At 39.4% G+C, this 20204-nt stretch overlaps 1 protein-coding gene across 1 annotated transcript in view; it reads right to left on the bottom strand.

The window, feature by feature from the left end:
- The window catches only part of NWD2 (NACHT and WD repeat domain containing 2), a 201612-nt gene that overhangs the window by 71007 nt on the left and 110401 nt on the right, over positions 1-20204 (bottom strand). The window contains exon 3 of the mRNA XM_061191310.1: positions 17390-17506. Within this exon, the coding sequence (XP_061047293.1) occupies positions 17390-17506 (117 nt within the window). The remainder of the gene's footprint in view (positions 1-17389; positions 17507-20204) is intronic.

Below are 20204 nucleotides of genomic sequence, written 5' to 3'. Positions count from 1 at the left end.
GTTGCTGATTTCTTACTTTCCAAGCACTTTTTTGTTCTATTTTTTTAAATTTTTATTGTAGTTGATTTAAAATGTGTTAGTTTCTGCTGTACAGCAAAGTGAATCAGTTTTACATATATCCACTATTTTTTAGGTTCTTATATAGGTCATGACAGAGTATTGAGAAAAGTTCCCTGTGCTATACAGTAGGTCCTTATTAGTTACCTCCAGTGCATTTTAACAACCCTGCATTTTTACTCCTCTTCCCCCATGATTACTGTTTTTGACATCATTATTTTGAATCTTTTTTTTGGTGTGTGTAGCCTTAACTGCTTATTGTGGGAAAAATGATTTTACTACTTTTTTCTTTTAACCTTCCTATTAGCTTTGTTCATGGTTGATTTACTACTACTTTTACTGTTTATTTGCCTTTACCAATGAGATTTTTCCTTTTGTAATTTTCAAGTCTCTTGTTATGGCCTTTTCTTTTTCACTTAGAGAAATCCCTTTAACATTTCTTGTCAAACTGGTTTGGTGGTGCTGAACTCTTAGCTTTTGCTTGTCTGTAAAACTTTTGATCTCTCCAACAAACCTGAATGAGAGCCTTGCTGGGTAGAGTATTCTTGGTTGTAGAGTTTCTGGCCTGCAGTTTCTGCTGAAAGGTCAGCTGATAGCCTTATGGGAGTTCTCTTGTATGTTAAGTTGTTGCTTTTCCCTTGCGGCTTTTAATATTCCCTCTTTATCTTTAATTTTTGCCATTTTAATTACAATGTGTCTTGGTTTGGCCCCTTTGGGTTGGTCCTGTCTGGGACTCTCTGTTATTCCTGGACCTGGATATTTGTTTCCTTTCCCAAGTCAGGGAAATTTTCAGCTATTATGTCCTCAAATACATTCTCTGCCCCTTTCTCTCTCACTTCTCCTCTGGGGACCCCATAATGCAAATGTTAGTACAATTGGTGTTGTCCTAGAGGTCTCTTAACCTGTCCTCATTTCTTTTCATTCTTTTTTCTGTTCAGTGATTTCCCTTACTCTATCTTTAGGCTCACTGACCCATTCCTCTGTATCATTTAATCTACTGTTGATCCCTTCTAGTGTATTTTTGATTTCAGTTATTGTATTCTTCATCTGTTTGGTTCTTCTTTATGTTTTCTAACTCTGTTAAAAACATCTAACTTCTCACTCTGTTCATCCATTCTTCTCTTGAGTTCTTTGATCATCTTTACAATCATTACCTTGAACTCTTTATTTAGTAGATTGCCTGTCTCCATTTCACTTAGTCTTTCTTCTGAGGTTTTATCCTGTTCCTTCATTTGGAACATGTTACTCTGTCCTCTTGTTTTGCCTAATTTGCTGTTTGTATTTATATGTATCTGGTAGGTTGGTTATATTTCCTGACCTGGGAAAAGTGGCCGTTTGTAGGAGACATCCTGTGCTTCCTAGCAGCATATGCCTCTCTGGTCACCAGAGCTATAAGGTCTAGGGGTACCCCTATGTGGGCTGTATGGGTCCTTCTGTTGTGGCAGACTGACTACTGTGGGAGGTCTGGTAGTGGTGGCTGGCCCCTGGTCTGGTTGATTGCTAGGCCCTGCCTTGTTCAGAGGCTGCCAGTCACTGGTTGGCAGGACTGGGTCATGAGACAGCTGTCTGTGGAACCCTGGGGGTGAGGTCCCTGGGCTAGTGGTGACTCACTGGTGGGCAGAGTCAGGTTTGGGGGTGAGTGGTTACAGGGCAGGGGTTCCCAGATCTACTGTTGGCCTGTTTGTAGGTGGGGCTGGTTCCTGACACATCTGGCTGAAGGTTTCAGGGTGTCTCAAAGATCGTGCTGGTCTGCTGGTGAGTGTTACTGGATCCCAGGGTGGTTAGCTGTGAGGAGTCCATGGTAACTCAGAGCTGGTGCTGGCCTGCCCGAGGGCAGGGCCAGGGACTGGGGTGGGGTTTCCCAGTGCTGGCTCACTGGTTGGTGGAGCTGTGAACCAGCATCTCTGGTTGCAGGGCCCTGGGGGTCCTGAAGCTGGTGTCATCCCCCTGGTAGGTGGGGCTGGATCCTGAGGACACTTACTGAAGGGCCCAAGGTGTCTCAGAGCTGGAGTTGTGGTCAGAGCCAAAGCCGTGGGGGTCCCTGGTATAGTGCCAGCTTGCTGGTATGTTGATTGGGTCTTGACAAGGCAGGCTGTGGTGGTCCTAGTGATGGCAACCAGCCACTGGTGAGTGGGGTTGGGATCCAGGGAATCCCAGGGCTATTATTGCCTGCCCACTGGTGGGTGCAGTTGGGACTTGGGGCTAGTGACAGCCCACTAGCAGGCAGAGCTGGATCCTGGGGTCTCTGGCTGCAGGGCCCAGGGGTCCCAGAGGCCCCAGAGCTGGTTTGGACTGCTTGTGTGGGGGTCTGAGGACAAGTGCTAGGTGTTCTAGGTGTTCTAGGGCTAGTGCTGGCTCACTGGGCAGAGTCTGTTCTTGGGATCTCTGGCTGCAAGGCCCTGAGGGTTCTTGAGCTGGTCTGCTAGTGAGTGGGCTGGGTCCTGCCATGGCTGGCTGTAGTGGTCCTGGGGCTGGTGGGCACTGTCAGATCCCAGGTGTTCCTAGGGTTGGTACCTGCCCAGTGGTGTGTGAGGCTGGTCCCAGGGCTAGTGCATGCACACTGGTGCATTTGGCTGGGTCCTGGGTCCTCTGGTGGAGGACCTGTGTCACAGTGCAGCTGTGGGTTCAGGCATTTTTAAGGCAGCCTGCCTGCTGGTCTGTGTCCCCACCTAGCTAGTTGTTTGGCCTGAGACATCCCAGTTCTGATGCCTACAGGCTGCCTGGTGGGGTTGAGTCCTGAAGCTAATAAGCTAGAGGGAGGATTACAAAATGGCACTTGCCAGCACCAGTGAACATGTAGTAGAACGAGCTCCTAATAATGGCTGCTGCCAGTGTTTGTGTCCCCAGGGTGAGCTTCAGTTGCCTCCTCCTCTCCGGGAGACTCTGCAAGATCAGCAGGTGGGTCTGACACAGGCTTTTCTCAAATTACTGCTTCTGCCCAGGTCCTGGAGCATGTGAGCTTTTGTATACAACCTTTAAGAGTGGAGTCTCTATTTCCCACAGCCCTCTAGGTCTCCCAAAAGTAAGCCCCACTGTCCTTCAAAGCGAATTGTTCTAGGGGCTCATCTTCTGGTGCAGGACCCCCAGAATGGGGAGCCAATGTGGGGCTCAGACCCATTGCTCCTTTGGGAGAACCTCTGCAATTGTAATTAACCTCCTGTTTGTGGGTTGCCCAACCTGAGGTATGGGTCTTCACTCTACTGCACATACCCATCTCATTGTGGTTCCTTCTTTATATCTTTATTTCTAGATTCTATCTTTCTCATCAATAGTTGTACCATTTTTTTAGACTCCACATATAAGTGATATCATATGATATTTGTTTTTCTCTGTCTGACTTACTTCACTAAGTATGACAATCTCTAGGTCCATCCATGTTGCTGTAAATGGCATTGTTTTGTTCTATATGGCTGAGTAATATTCCATTGTATACATGTACCACGTCTTCTTTATTCATTCATCTATCTGTTGATGGACACTTAGGTTGCTTCCATGTCTTGGCTATTATAAATAGTGCTGCAATGAACATTGGGGTGCATGTATCTTTTCTAACTATGGTTTTCTCTGGGTATATGCCCAGGAGTGGGATTGCAGGATCATATGGTAGCTCTAATTTTAGTTTTTTAAGGAACCTCCATACTGTTCTCCATAGTGGCTGTACCAATTTACATTCCCACCAACAGTGTAGGAGGGTTCCTTTTTCTTCCACACCCTCTCTAGCATTTATGATTTGCAGACTTTTTGCTGATGGCCATTCAGACTGGTGTGAGGTGGTACCTCATTACAGTTTTGATTTGCATTTCCCTAATAATTAGTGACGAGGAGCATATTTTCATGTGCCTTTTGGCCATTTGTATGTCTTTGGAGAAATGTCTATTTAGATCTTCTGCCCATTTTTTTGATTGGGTTGTTTGTTTGTTTTTTTTGATATTGAGCTGTATGAGCTGTTTGTATATTTTGGAAATTAATGCCTTGTCAGTTGTATCATTTGCAAATATTTTCTCCTATTCCATAGGTTGTCTTTTCATTTATGGTTTCTTTTGCTGTGTAAAAACTTTTAAGTTTGATTAGGTTCCATTTGTTTATTTTTGCTTTTATTTCCATTACCCTAGGAGATGGATCCAAAAAGATTTTGGTGTAATTTATATCAAAGAGTGTTCTGCCTATGTTTTCCTCTAGGAGTTTTATAATATTTGGTCTTACATTTAGGTCTTTAATCCATCTTGAGTTTATTTTTGTGTGTGGTGTTAGGGAGTGTTCTAATTTCATTCTTCTACATGTAGCTGTCCAGTTTTCCCAGTGCCACTTATGGAAGAGGCTGTCTTTTCTCCATTGTATATTCTTGCTTCCTTTGTCGCAGATTAATTGACCATAGGTGTGTGGCTTTATTTCTGGGCATTCTACCCTGTCCGTTGATCTATATTTCTTTTTTTGTGCCAGTACCATACTGTTTTAATGACTACAGCTTTGTAGTATAAAGTCAGGGAGCCTGATTCCTCCAGCTCCATTTTTCTTTCTCAAGATTGCTTTGGCTATTCATAGTCTTTTGTGTTTCCATACAAATTTAAAATTTTTTGTTCTAGTTCTGTGAAAAATGCCACTGGTAATCTGACAGGAATTGCACTGAATCTGTAGATTGCCTTGGGTAGTACAGTCTTTTTGACAATGTGGATTCTTCCAATTCAAGAACACGGTATATCTTTCCATCTGGTTGTGTCATCTTCAATTTCTTTCATCAGTGTCTTATAGTTTTTGGAGTACAGGTCTTTTGCCTCCTAGGTAGGTTTATTCCTAGGTATTTTATTCTTTTTCATGTGATTGTAAATGGGATTGTTTCCTTAATTTCTCTTTCTGATCTTTCATTGTTTAGTGAATAGAAATGCAACAGATATCTGTGTATTAATTTTGTATCCTGAAACTTTACTGAATTCATTGATGAGCTCTAATAGTTTTCTGGTAGCATCTTTAGGATTTTCTAAGTATAGTATCATGTCATCTGCAATCAGTGACAGTTTTACTTCTTCTTTTCCAATATGGTTTACTTTTATTTCTTTTTCTTCTCTGATTGCTGTGGCTAGGACTTCCAAAACTATGTTGAATGATAGTGGCATCCTTGTCTTGCTCCTGATCTTAGAGGAAATACTTTCAGCTTTTCACTGTTGAGTATGATGTTAGCTGTGGGTTTGTCATATATGGCCTTTATTATGTTGAGATAGTTTCTCTCTATGCCCACTTTACCGAGTGTTTTTATCAGAAGTGTATGTTGAATTTTATCAAAAGCTTTTTTTCTGCATCTATTGAGATGATCATATGCTTTTTATTCTTCAATTTGTTAATGTGGTGTATCAGACCAATTGATTTGCGGACAAATCCTTGAATCCCTGGGATAAATCCCACTTGTTCATGGTGTATGATCCTTTTAATGTATTGTTGGATTCGGTTTGCTAGTATTTTGTTGAGGATTTTTGTGTCTATGTTCATCAGTGATATTGGCCTGTAATTTTCTTTTTTTGTGATATCTTTGTCTGGTTTTGGTATTAGGGTGATGGTAGCCTTGTAGAATGAGCTTGGGAGTGTTCCTTCCTCTGCAATGTCTTGGAAGAGTTTGAGGATAGGTGTTAGCTCTTCTCTAAATGTTTGATAGAATTCTCCTGTGAAGCCATCAGGTCCTGGACTTTTGTTTGTTGGGAATTTTTAAATCACTGATTTAATTTCAGTTTTTGTAATTGGTCTGTTCATATTTTCTATTTCTTCCTGGTTCAGTCTTGGAAGGTTGTACTTTTCCAGGAATTTGTCCATTTCCTCTATGTTGTCAATTTTATTGGCATATAGTTGCTTGAAGTAGTCTTTTATGGTCCTTTGTATTTCTGAGGTGTCAGTTGTAACTTCTCCTTTTCCATTTCTAATTTTATTGATTTGAGTGCTCTTTTTTTTCTTAATGAGTCTGGCTAAAGGTCTATCAATTTTGTTTATCTTTTTAAAGAACTAGCTTTTAGTTCCATTGATCTTTTTTATTGTTTTCTTAGGTTCTATTTCATTTATTTCTGCTCTGATCTTTATGATTTCGTTCCTTCTACTAACTTTGAGTTTTGTTTGTTCTTCTTTCTCTAGTTGCCTTAGGTGTAGGGTTAGGTTGTTTATTTGAGATTTTTCTCGTTTCCTGAGGTAAGCCTGTATCGCTATAAACTTCCCTTTTAGAACTTCTTTTGCTGCATCCCGTAGGTTTTGGATCATTGTGTTTTCGTTTTCATTTGTCTCTAGGTATTTTTTGATTTTCTCTTTGATTTCTTATGTGATACATTGGTTGATTGTTCAGCCTCCATGTGTTTGTGTTTTTTACAGTTTTTTTTCCGTGTAGTTGATTTCTAATCTCATAGTGTTGAGAAAGATGCTTGATATGATTTCAGTTTTCTTAAATTTACCGAGACTTGCTTTGTGGTCCAGCATGTGATCTATTCTGGAAAATGTTCCATGTGCACTTGAAAAGAATGTGTATTCTACTGCTTTCAGATGGAACACTCTATAAATATCAATTAAGTCCATATGATCTAATGTGTCATTTAAGCCCTATGTTTCCTTATTGATGTTCTGTCTGGATGTTCTGTCCATTGACATAAATGGGGTGTTAAAATCCCCCACTATTATTGTTTTACTGTCAGTTTCTCCTTTTATGTCCATTCGCATATGTCTTATATATTGAGTTGCTCCTGTGTTGGGTGCATACAAATTTATAATTGTTATATCCTCTTCTTGAATTGATCCCTTGATCATTATGTAGTGTCCTTCTTTGTCTCTTGAAACAGTACTTTAAAGTTTATTTTGTCTGATATCAGTCTTGCTACTCCAGGTTGCTTTTGATTTCCATTTGCATGGAATACCTTTTTTCCATTTCCTCACTTTCAGTCTGTATGCATCTCTAGATCTGAAGTGGGTCTCTTATAGACAGCATATATATGGGTCTTGTTTTTGTACCCATTCAGCCAGTCTATGTCTTTTGGTTGGAGCATTTAATTCATTTACATTTAAGGTAATTATTGATATGTATGTTCTTATTGCCATCTTGTTACTTGTTTTGGCTTTGTTTTTTGTAGGTCTTTTTTCTTCCTTTCCTCTTACGTTCTCTTCTCTTGCAATTTGATGATTATCTTTAGTGTTGTTTGGATTCCTTTTTCTTTTTTTTTTGTGTTTATATCTATTATAGAGTTTTCATTTGTGGTTACCATGAGGTTTTGATATAGCAGTCTATATGTATACATGATTGTTTTAAGTTGCTGATCTCTTAATTTCAAATGCATTTCAAATATCCTGCATTTGTACTCTCCTCCTCTCATGATTACTAGTTTTGATATCAAATTTGTATGTGGATGGTTTCCTACCTTTACTGTATGTTTGCCTTTACTGGTGAGCTTTCCCATCCTCATAATTTTCCTGTTTCCAGTTGTGGCCTTTTCTTTTCCACTTAGAGAAGTTCCTTTAGCATTTGTTGTAAAGGTGGTTTGGTGAATTCTTTCACCTTTGGCGTGTCTGTAAAGCTTTGGATTTCTCTGTCAAATCTGAACCAGAGCCTTGCTGGGTAGAGTATTCTTGGTTGTAGGTTCTTCCCTTTCATCACTTTAAATATATCATGCCACTCCCTTCTGGCCTGCAGAGTTTCTGCTGAAAAATCAGCTGATAGTCTTATGGAGATTCCCTTGTATGTTATTTGTTGCTTTTCCCTTGTTGTTTTTAATATTTTCTCTGTCTTTAATTTTTGTCAGTTTCATTACTATGTGTCTCAGTGTGTTCCTCCTGGGTTAATCCTGTATGAGACTGTGCTTCCTGGACTTGGGTGACTGTTTCCTTTCCCATGTTAAGGAAGTTTTCAGCTATAATCTCTTCAAATATTTTCTCAGGCCCTTTCTCTTCTTCTTCTCTCCTGGGACCCCTATAATGTGAACGTTGGTGCATTTGATGTTGTCTCAGAGGCCTCTTAAATTGTCTTCATTTCTTTTCATTCTTTTTTCTTTAGCCTGTTCCATGGCAGTGATTTCCACCACTTTGTCTTCCAGCTCACTGATTCGTTCTTCTGCCTCATTTATTCTGCTATTGTTTTTCTCTAGTGTATTTTTCATTTCAGTTACCGTATTCTTTAAGTTTGTTTGGTTATTCTTTATATTTTCTAACTCTTTGCTAAAAACTTTTGTAACTTCTCACTCCATGCATCCATTCTTTTCCTGAGTTCATGGATCATCTTTACGATCCCTACTCTGAACTCCTTCTCAGGTAGATTGTCTATCTCCACTTCACTTAGTTGTTCTTCTGGGGTTTTATCTTATTCTTTCGTCTGGAACATATTCCTTTGCCATCTCATTTTGTTTAAATTTCTATTTGTATCTTTATGTATGTAGTAGCTTAGTTACGTTTCTCAACCTTGGAGAAGTGACCCTCTGTAGGGGATGTTGTATGTGTCCCAGCAGTACACTCCTCTCTTGTCACCCTAGGGCCAGAAACCAGGTAGGTTCTGACCTGTGTTTGTGGACTCAGTTCTGCAGGACTGTAGTTTTCTTGCTTCTGGTGTCTGCCCCTGGTGGATGAGGCTTGTCTAGAGGCTTGTGAAGGCTTCCTGGCCAGGGGCAGGGGTGGTGGTGCCTACCCACTGGTGGGTGGAGCTGGGTCTTGGCACTCTGGTGAGTAAGGCTTTGTCAAGGGGCATGTCTAGAGGTGGTTGTGGGCTCAGGAAGTCTTTAGGCAGTCTGTCTGCTGATGGGTGGGGCTGTGTTCCTGCCCCGTTGGTTGTTTTGGCCTGAGGCGTCCCAGCACTGGAGCTTACAGGCTGTTGAGTGGGGCCAGGTCTCAGTGCCAAGGACCCAAAATGTCTGCCTCCAGCCAGAGTTCATGTAGGTCCCCGCTGTGTCTGCCACCAGCTTTTATGACCCCAGAGAGAGCCACAGCCACACCCCACCTCCCCAGGAGACTCTCCAAGACCAGCAGGTAGGTCTGGCCCAGGCTCCTACAGAGTTACTGCTTTTGTCCTGGGTCCTGATGCGTGTGAGACCTTGTGTGTACCCTCCAAGAGTGGAGTCTCTCTTTCCCCCAGTCCTGTGGAGCTCCTGCAATCAAGCCCTGCTAGCCTTCAAAGCCAAATGCTCTGGGGGCTCCTCTTCCCAATGCCAGACCCCTAGGCTGGGGAGCCTGGCCTGGGCCTCGGAGTTCTCCTGTGTGAAAACTTGTGTGATGTAATTATTCTCCAATTTGTGGGTTGCCCCCACCCCAGGGTGGTACAGGACTTGATTATAACACGAGTGCGCCCCTCCTACCAGGTCATGGTTTCTTCTTTATGTCTTTGGATGTAGAATATATTTTTTGGTAGATTCCAGTCTTTTTTTTATTGATAGATGTTCAGCAGTTAGTTGTGATTTTGGTGTGCTCATGAGAGGAGGTCCTTTTACTCCGCCATCTTGTGTCCAATCTTTGGGACTTTCCATTGTCTTTTGATTTACAGAGCTTCCCTATTAAAAATCAGCTGAAAGTTTGTTTTTTCTGTAGGTAATGATTTTTTTCCTTTTGATGGATTTTAATTTTTTTCTTTATTTTTTTTTCAGCAGTTTACTATAATGTACTCAGATGCAATTTTCTTGCTCGCAGTTTACTGAGCTTTTTGAATCTGTGTGGGTTGATGTCTTTAAACAGTTTTGGAAAATTCTCACTTGTTACTTCTTTTCCCATCCTCTTTCTCTATCTCTTTCTGGGACTCCAGTTACACTTATGAGAGATTGACTGTGGTTCACATGTCTCTTCTGCTCCATTCTGTTTTTCCTATTTTTTTAAATCTGTGCCTCAGTTTGGATGTTTTCTATTGACTTCTCTTTGAGTTCACTAATTCAGTCTTATGTTCAGTCTCCTATTAAGCCCATCAAATGAGTTTTAAAAAAAATTTTTATTGGAGTATTGTTGCTTTACAATATTGTGTTAGTTTCCACTGTACAGCAAAGTGAATCAGCTATACATATACACATATCCCCTCTTTTTTTGGATTTCCTTCCCATTTAGGTCACCACACAGCATTGAGTAGAGTTCCCTGTGCAATACAGTAGGTTCTCATTAGTTATCTATTTTATACATAGTATCAATAGTGTATATATGTTGATCCCAGTCTCCCAGTTCATTCCACCCACCCCCCCCCCCTTTCCCCCTTGGTATCCATACGTTTGATTTTCATGTCTACAAACTAGAGGTTTTTGTGGAAGGAGCAGAGAGTTTCACCTCCACTATTTAGAGATCTGGGATTTAACGAGTCATTCTGAAGAACTCAAGTTTGCTAGACTTTAACTATTTTGATGCAAATCTTTCTCAATAGAGAACTCTAAAAATCATTTATTCTTTTCTGATGATTTAGGGTCATAACCGATCATTTTTCATGATGTTATGAAGCTCTAGTTTCATCTGAAGCAAAGGGAGGTGTAACCCCCTTTCCCCCTTGGCATCCATACGTTTGTTCTCTAAGTCTGTGTCTCTATTTTTGCTTTGTAAATCAGATCATCTATACCAATTTTTTCAGATTCCACATGTATATCAAATGAGTTTTTAATTTTAGATCTTCTGTCTTTTAGTTCTAAAATCAATTTTTTTTATAGATTTCATTTCTTTGTTGAAATTATCTTCTCATTCCTTTACCTTTTGTTTTCATTGACATATTTTTTAACAGTTTTTGATTGCCCATTCCATCATCTTGTTCATCTGGGGGGTTGACTTCTATTGTCTACTTTTTCTCTTTTATTAACCATATTTTCTTGATTCTTTGCATGTCTTGTAATTTTCATTGTATTCTGGGCATTGTATTTAAAAGAGCTTTTATTTAGTGGTTCATTTTCCTATGTTAGACTCAGAAGCTAATCATGTCAGTCCATTCAGTATTTGAACTGGGTGCAACTAGGTTATTATAGTTTGATTCAGTTTTCTTTGCACTAAAATGTTTCAATGGCAAGAATTTTGAATACTCCTCTTACGTTCTAGTGGACTTTGTCTCCTAAATATCAAAAGACTGTGGAAGAACTTACTCTGCTTTTTCATCCCAGCTCTCTATCATCCATGTTGCCCAATGCCCAACAAATGTCTCATGATGACAACTGCTGATGCTTTTGGGATGCCTCTGTCTGTAAAACCAGCTCACCAAGGAAGGACTCCTCTCTGGAAATTTTAATCATTTTTGTCTCCATAGCTCTACTAGCTCTTTAGGTTGTTACAGTCCTAGTTTTAAGTGAACATTTTTCTTACCAATTAAGTTATAAGGAGGTTAACTGCTCTCCAGTTCACTTTCTTTTCTCCATAATTCTTTTTCCACAAAAAATGTGCTGTTTTACATAAGCTGTGAAGTAGTGAGTTAAACTATGAAAATAGCTTATGTATTAATAAAAATTTATTGTGGAAACATTTTCTATATTAGCAACAATTAACTAAACGGCTCTCTTGGCTGCTACCAGTGAGACATCTAGCTTTTTTTTTTAAACAATATTTTTTAATGTTTGCCCATTCTAACTTTTTTTGGTGGTGATCAAGTGATTTATTATTGGAACATCTATTGGAACCAATTTATTAATGGAACCTATCTTAGAACTATGATGTCTAGCTGATTTAAACTGGACAAGCTTAATCTTATATGTAAAGAATTCTTGATCGTGCAAGCAAAATATATCTAGAAAATCTGAGGTTGTAGATTTTTATTTAAATGTTTTTTAAAAAAGGACTTTAAAAAATGTTTAGATTCTTTAATTTAGATGATTTTCTAGTTTAAATCTGTTCCAATTTTAGTACTATTTTTTAGTAAATCTACTTATAAATTTGAGAACTAAATAAAAAAAACCTGTACATGTTGCTAAAGTACAAACTAAGCACTTGTTTTAATTTTTCATGTGTATTTTATTTAGTGTACCTAAAATGGTAAGTCAATCATAAGTTGAAATGTGGATAAAATGAACTATTTTCCAAAGCTAAACTTTTATAAAAACCCTTATTTTCTTCAAATTCAATGATTTAAGAACTCTCACAGTATGATTTTCTTAAAATTATTTAAAGTAAGAAACTAAACTTGAACCATCAAGTGGGCATAATTTAACTGTGAAGGTGATGATGAGCTGATCTATATCCTGTAGGTTTAGTTCACTACTCTCCTCAGTGATGTACAAACATGGAATGGTTTAATTTTTACCAATAACAGCTGTGGCTTTGTCTTTACTCTTCTGGCTAGTGGAAAAACTTAAACTTGCTGAATAATAGATTTTGCAGTCTAACTCCTTCAGTTTTCATGTTTCTGGTTTAAAAATCTAGCCCTCTGAGCTTCCATCTTCTCCCTTTGTGCATACTGGTTTTAAGAGTGCCTGCCCGGAGCTGCCTGTGGTAGGCAAGAGCATGGCCTGTTCTTTCTCGGTCCCGTGCCACTGATGGCAGTGTGTCTGTATGTTGCGGGCTGGGTGGGGAGGCTGCTTCAGCATCTATGATGGCAATAGTCCCATTCTTTTGGCCTTGGCTGTTTCTCTCTCCAATGCCAACATATTATATCTGTGCAATCTGGTAGCCCCAATGAGAATGCTACATGGGCTTTGGCTTCTTGAGACTCCTAGCAACTGACAAAGCAATGAACAAAACAGTACCACAGACAGCATTCTCTTTGTCCTGACTCTGAATGTGAAGTCATGGAATCTCCTCTTACCTGTCTCTAACTGGCACTCTTTTTACTGGATGCATGGGCCTGGCCTGGCTCTCTTCGAGTAACCTGCCGATACCTTTTCCTCAGTAAATCTTCACATCATCCAGACTGTGGATTGAGGGAATGTAATGAGATACTGTCTGCACCCCTCAGAGCACCCACACATTTGGGGGCAGCTTCACTGAAGTTATCTAAGCTTTTTCAAACTCCAGTTCTTCAAGCCAACAGAGCACTTGCTTTTATCAACTTCTGCCAAGAGATGGGCCTTTGCTCAAGGTCCAGAGTCAATGTCCAAACTCCCCAAGCAATTCTCTGGGGGTACTCCAAATATGGAGGGATGACAAGAAGAAAATTCCCCTCTCCGCATAAATGCACACTGTGAAGAGAAATGGGGATGGGATAGGTAGCATGTACATGGAATCTGCTCTCTCCAACAGGCAATATTCTTCTCCCCTTCAGAAGGATTTTTTATGAACTAAGTGGGTGGGACAAACTGGTGGGGGAAAGTTTCTGCTAAAGTTTCCACACTTTGCGAAGGCTGAGGCAATTCTCTGCACTTAAAAGGAGAAACAGATAGTGAGTTTGGACTCAACTGTGAGCTGTCTCCCTGTTTACTGCAATCCTGGTCAAAAACCCTCCTTGGGAGCAGATTAAGGTCTTACTAAGTAAATTTCAGCAAATTAATGTATATGCTCTACATTTTACAATGTTAAGAATGAACCCAGGGCTTTCCTGGTGGAAAGAACCCGCCTGCCAATGCAGGGGATACGGGTTCAAGCCCTGGTGCGGGAAGATCCTGCATGCCGTGGAGCAACTAAGCCCGTGCGCCACAACTACTGAATCCCGCGTGCCTAGAGCCCGTGCTCTGCAACAAGAGAAGCCACTGCAATGAGAAGCCTGTGCACTGCAATAAAAGAGTAGCCCCTGCTCTCCGCAACTAGAGAAAGCCTGCGCACAGCAACGAAGACCCAACGCAGCCATAAATGAATGAATGAATGAACTCAAAAACCCTTTAATATTTAACTGTCTGAATCAAGACTTAACACTTTCTACATTGAGGCTATCATCAACATTCTCAAAGGGAAATTTTTCCAATGTCACATAAAGGCCCAGTATGAATAAAAACATTTTATTCTCATTTGAAAATAACTGAAATCACAATTTAATAACTAATGGTTGTATAGCCCTTTATAGTTTATAAAAACCTCTCACATACATCATCACATTTGGTTTCCACAACAAACCTTTGATATTTTTTCAACATTTAGTTTACTGTTATTTTTTTCCCATTTTATGGATGCGAGAATTAAAGCGTGGTGAGGTCAGTGAGCTGCGTTGTCAGAACTAGGGCTCTAACTCCAGTTGTGAACTAAAAATTCTGTGTTTTTCCCACTGTCTGAGGCTTCCTCTAAACACATGTCTACAAATGCTATTCTTTCTCAGTAGAGATGATGTATTTCCGTGTGATACATCTCCCAAGTTAATCCTGAGAGTGAAACTGGACACGTGTCCAGGTACCTTACTCTATCACTCTATCCTTTTGACCAAAAGCATGCGTACAAAGAATTGTCTGGGATTAGCAGGCACAGCCTGCGTGTCTCTAGGACCTCAGGCCATATCTCAAAGGACAACTTTTAGGAAATGAAGTTGAAAAGAGCCATGTGCATACAACACTTATGTTTCCCTTTGGACTTCGATCCCCTGGGTACTTAAAATGAAAGCTTTGTTTGGTACTGAATTTGTAACTAACATAAGGGCTAATATCTGCGAAGTCTTTGAAGATATAAAAACATTTTTTTCATTCAGCAATGGTGAATTTTCTTGCCAAACACTTCAGCATTAGGGGAAGTAATATGCCATGCTTTGCAGCCCAGGGGGTCATCATGACTTGTAGAAATGTCACAAGGGAAGAGTGGGCAAGGAAACCGGAGCTCAAAAGCGACACACATATGCGCGCTGTTACCGTAGTTACAACAGGAAAGGCCATGAGAGGCGTACTTTCTCCTATAAGCAGTGAAATAAACCTCCGTGATTTAGGATCACTGGGGTGAATAATCCTGACTCTGTCCACAGGGTTTTATCGTGGTCGCCTTGAGTTTCAACGTGTAACAGGGAAGAGAAGGAGGGATAAATGATTTGTTTAAGCTCAGTGAAGTTGTTACTGATGTTCTATCAATCAGTTAACCTTTACTCTCAGAGCCTGCATGAACTTGGAAAGTCTTTATTCATTCCCCTACCAGCAAATTATAGGGATTAATGGCCATGACTAATTTTAGTTTGGGTATGACATTCTACAGGGTGATAAAAGGAGAATGTCTCTCGCATTCCTGAATTTCTGAGGCTGGATCAGTATAAAGCTATGGAGATCATAGCAATAGAGATGCCCCAGGGCATACACATAGCTCTTTATGCTTCCTAAATCTGGCCTTCTAAGCATGATGGAATCCGGTCTAACTTGTCTTCCAATGTTTGAATCTCTCCTACAGCCCCTCTGCCAGAGTGATTTGTATTCTCTAGTTTGATGACAACTTTGTAATGAGTGCATCACCCATAATTTAGACAGTTTTGAGAAATAATGATTACAACAACAAATAAGTAACACTTTTGTGGGTTACTATATGTGAGATACTATAAAAGTGTCCTGTAAATTCATTTCATCCCCAGAAAGACCCCAGGAGGCAAGTAACTATTATCTCCATTTTATAGAAGGAAGCCAAGACTTAGAATAGTAAAGAAGTTCCTCCAGTGTCCCACAGCTGTGAAATGTCAGTCACACTCAGGGATCTGTGACCCCAAAACCTGAGAGGAAGCTATAGCCTCTATCGTCTTCACCTGGAGCAAAAACCTGTCTCCTTGTAATTTCCACCCACTGGTCTAGTTCTATCCTCAGACTCAGGGAAAAAGTCTTAATTCCTCTTCCACTACTAGCTCTTTGTACATCTGTATGGCTTTCAGGACTTTCTGCAGTCTGTTTAGACCACAAGACACTGTTTTTAGATGTCCATTCTTCAACCCGCCTCCAACCATGTATTCTTCTTGTTTTGCATATTGCATTAGCTTTCTAATGCGTTGCTTCATGCTCTGCCCTCTGTCTGACCACCAGCAGTTGTAGGCTTTAAAATGAGTCAGATCTCTTCAGTCCTCTGCTCAACACACTCCGGCTTCTCATGTCAAAGTGCAAGTAAAATCTTTATAGCTAACTTCAAGATGGCAAACCCCGTGCTGTGGCCTCCACTCCCACACTCTCCCCTTCTGCTCACACTGCTTGAGGCACACCCGCCTGTTTCCTGTTCCCTAAACGTGCCGAGCACGTTCCCCACTCCTCTCCCTGGAAAGCTCTGAGCTGGAATATCCAGTTGGTTCTTCCCTGTCCCTCCTCCCGTCTCCCCTCCTTAGTCACCTTATCCGGGAGACCTTCTCCACCTACTCTGTGGAAAATAAGAAGCCTCTCCCCTCACTGCTCTTCCCTTTCCTCCTTCCTTTTTGTATTTTTCTCCACAGCTCTTGTCACCATCTGATTACTGTTTATTTTACTTATTTCTTTGATTTTTGCCTGCCCTCTCCTCTTAGCCCCAACATAACGACACAAGCTCCATGAGGGTAGAAAGCCTTACCTTTTGGTTCAATTCTAACATTAAATCATAAGAAACTGGCCTTAAAAAATGACCATTTCATATGAGTCAACTTGCCCCAGCACTAAGAGCAGCCCCTGGCACAGAACAGCATTCAGTAAGTAGTTGGTGGATAAATGAATAATTTATCCACATACTAAAAATAGTATAGAAACCTTATGTACTTTACATCTTATGTGGAGTTGAATATAGATGGACATGCAAATAAATATTAAAAACATATTTAAATGCTAGGTTCAGTGTATCAATAAAAGATATGACATTTTCTTCACTAGTAATTTTAACAGTCATCCGTCAGCCTCAGAACATCCTGTGTCGAAAGGGCCAACTTCCCTATCAATTGGTAGGAGCTGTTTGGAGTCAGGATAAGGTCTTTCTTCAGCTAAATGGAGGCAGTGATTTTGCACATCACCTGCCACAGAGTGACCTGCTTCTTACCACCACTGTGTTTACACAGAGGAGTGGATATTCTTTAGAAAATAATGACAAACTAATAATAATGTTCCACTTGAACATCTCTAGCTGAAAATCACTGCAAAAACAATTTTTTTCCACAGGGTATCAATTCCTATTGGCGGATCTGAGACCGTATGTTTGGTTTACTTTAACAATGTTTCTGCCACAGTATTTAAAAAAATATGCCAGAAATTCTAATGTTGAGAAACAGATACTAGGATGGAATACTACATGATAAAATATAAGGAAAATTAGGAAAATTATTGGAGGACTAACACAGTAATCCTTACTGCTGATCACAAGGTGTTGTGGAAATTGTTGTCAACCCCAAGTCAACCCTTTGATTACCACTTCAAATTATCCACGGTTAATTTGCAGTGCTTCTTATGGAAAGGGGAGGATTTTGTCCTCACATATTGAGGGCAAGGAAACAGTTTAAGAATTTTAAATAAATACAGAAAAGCAAGGTTCTTTCCCCCATTCTAAAAGCCCCTTAAGAATCACAAATCAAAAATTCTCACATTCATCTACAATAGAAAGCATTAAGTTTTTTTATACCCACAACAAAACATGGACCTGCAGAAGTTTTCAAACAATCCTCCAGCAGCTTCATGCGGGTCTTCTGGAGCTCAGGGCTGTCCCATTCATCTTCATCAATTCCCCAGTACAGATCTATGACCTGGGGACCAATGGATGAGGCAGCGTTAATTCACCTGTGCGAAAACTCAATTGATGTGTAGGCTTTATTCTTATTCACAGTATTAAGCTAATGTGACTTCTAACTTTTCTCTTTGCAGCATGTTTTCCCTTGCAGAGGGAAAATGATTTTTAAGATCAATCTAAAGAGGTATTTTTTTTTAATCCCATGATGGTTTGGGGATGAACACTATAATTTCTTTTTGTTCCTGATTATACTGTTGACATGGCCCCAGAGAAAATGAAATGTTAAATATCAGAGGCTTTGCAATGCAGGCTTTCATTATATTGAAATGGTAACAGGATTTCAGAAGTCTGAAAGCAGCTGGGATATAGTTACTACATTATCTGAGACAAATAACATTGTATAATTTTACTGTTATGTCTCAATATGAGAAGGGAAAACCATAATGGGCATTCACGTATACTGACCCAAAGTTAAATAGCTACATTTCTGTAAAAAAATAAATAAAAAAGAAAAAGAAAGCTGTTATCCCACAGAGACATTTTGTTTATATCTCTAAGCAGCTTGGCTTTCATTAATACATATCTGAAAAAACATGTATGGAAAACAATGAAAGGTATGCCTTACTGAGAAGTGAGGATAATAGGATCCTCTGTCTCCTTACTTCAAAGACGATGAGGAAAGAGACTGTAAAAAACTTTTACAAGTACACTCTTTGAAAAATTTGCTATGGAGAGCAGAATGGGTTTCACTCCTTTTACTCAATTGCTGTCTGCATAAGCTAAATGTTTCTAATTGTAGCTTTGAAGATTTCTTCTTTTCCTTTCTTTATTTCCCACAAGCAGAAAAAAAAAAACCTCTCCTCCTTACTGGCTGTTTGCATGGCATTCAGTGAGATGTAGATGCAGAGTATGGGGGTCCCCCACTGTGCCCCAAGTGCTCTGTGTACTTCCCATCTCCTGGCCAATGCTCCACACAAGTGTGTTTGTATCAAATCTTTGTCTATCTGCATTTGAGTTTTTAGATGGCTGATTGATAGAGATATAACAACTTCTTTAAAAAAATATTCCCGTGGCTCAGTCCATGAGTTTTATAACATATGAAACTATCAGCACTGATTTTGGGGTTCTTTCTTTTAATCTACTTTACAAGGTTTAATCACAATATTAAGAAAGAGGGACATCTGAGATTACAACTTGAGTGTCCACTATGAGAGCCCTTAGCTGTGGTTATCTAAAACTGAATATAAATTAAAATTAAAAATTCAGTTCAAGTGCTCAATAGTCACATGTGATTACTGACTCCCATGTTGGAAAATGCAGATATAGAATACTTCACCATCACAGGAAGTTTAATTGGACAGAATTGTAATTTACTGAACTTCATATACTGAAATTACTAGAACGTCCATTTTTGGCCATCTGCCAATAAACTCTCAAAATAAACACACAAATCTGCAATGTGAATGGTAACTTAGTTGTGTCATGCACAAACTAACAACCATACACAGAACCTGGTCCCCATCCTTTTGGCTGATACTGTTTGATATCTGAGGAAAGGTAGGATTTAGAATAAATGAGAAACAGAAATGGTAAAAATGAAAGTTAATGTAACAAAAGCTATAAATATACAACTGCTATTCCTCACATCTTCTGTGACATAAAATTATATAAAGTAATAATTATGTCACTGTAACTTATTAGATGTTGCATATATAATAATAATAGCACAAAAGGGAGAAAAGGGAATAGAGCTATATGGGAGTAGTCTTTCTATAGCTCACTGGAATTAACTTATCAGAATCTACCTATGATTTATACTAACTTAAGATGTATATGCCTTAAAATAACTACAAAGAAAATAACTCAAAAATTAATGATTTTTTCACTATAAGGAATTAAAATGTTAAATTAGAAGATATTCACATATCACAAAGCAAAGAAGTAAAAGAGGAATAGAGGAACAGAAATGACAGACATATAGAATAAAAGTAAAATGGCAGAAGTAAATCCAACTATGTCAATAACACCATTAAGTGTGAATGGTTTAAAAAGTCCAAACAGAGAGACTGTCAGACTAGATAAAAACAAGATCCAACTATATACTTCTACAGGAGTACACTTTAGATCCAAAAAGGTTAAAAGGATGGAAAAAATGACAAAGGAGGCAAGAATATACAATGGAGAAAAGACAGTCTCTTCAATAAGTAGCACTGGGAAAACTGGACAGCTACATGTAAACGAATGAAATTAGAACACTCCCTAACACCATACACAAAAATAAACTCAAAATGACTTAGAGACCTAAATGTAAGACCAGATCCTATAAAACTATTAGAGGAAAACATAGGAAGAACACTCTTTGGCGGTCTTCCCTGGCAGTCCAGTGGTTAAGACTTCACCTTCCAATGTAGGGGGTGCCAGTACAATCCCTGGTTGGGTAACTAAGATCCCACATGCCTCACAGCCAAAAAAACCAAAACATAAAACAGAAGCAATATTGTAACAAATTCAATAAAGACTTTAAAAATGGCCCACATCAAAAAAATCTTTAAAAAAAAAACCACTCTGACATAAATCACAGCAAAATCTTTTTTGATCCACCTCCTAGAGTAATGAAAATAAAAACAAAACAACCCGATCAAAAAATGGGCTGAAGATCTAAATAGACATTTCTCCAAAAAGACATACAGATGGCCAATAAACACATGAAAAGA

This window comes from Eubalaena glacialis, chromosome 5, assembly GCF_028564815.1.
Source record: "Eubalaena glacialis isolate mEubGla1 chromosome 5, mEubGla1.1.hap2.+ XY, whole genome shotgun sequence".
Classification (NCBI taxonomy): domain Eukaryota; kingdom Metazoa; phylum Chordata; class Mammalia; order Artiodactyla; family Balaenidae; genus Eubalaena; species Eubalaena glacialis.
The sequence above is the reverse complement of the archived record's forward strand: the minus strand, read 5'-3'. Positions and strand labels throughout refer to the sequence as shown.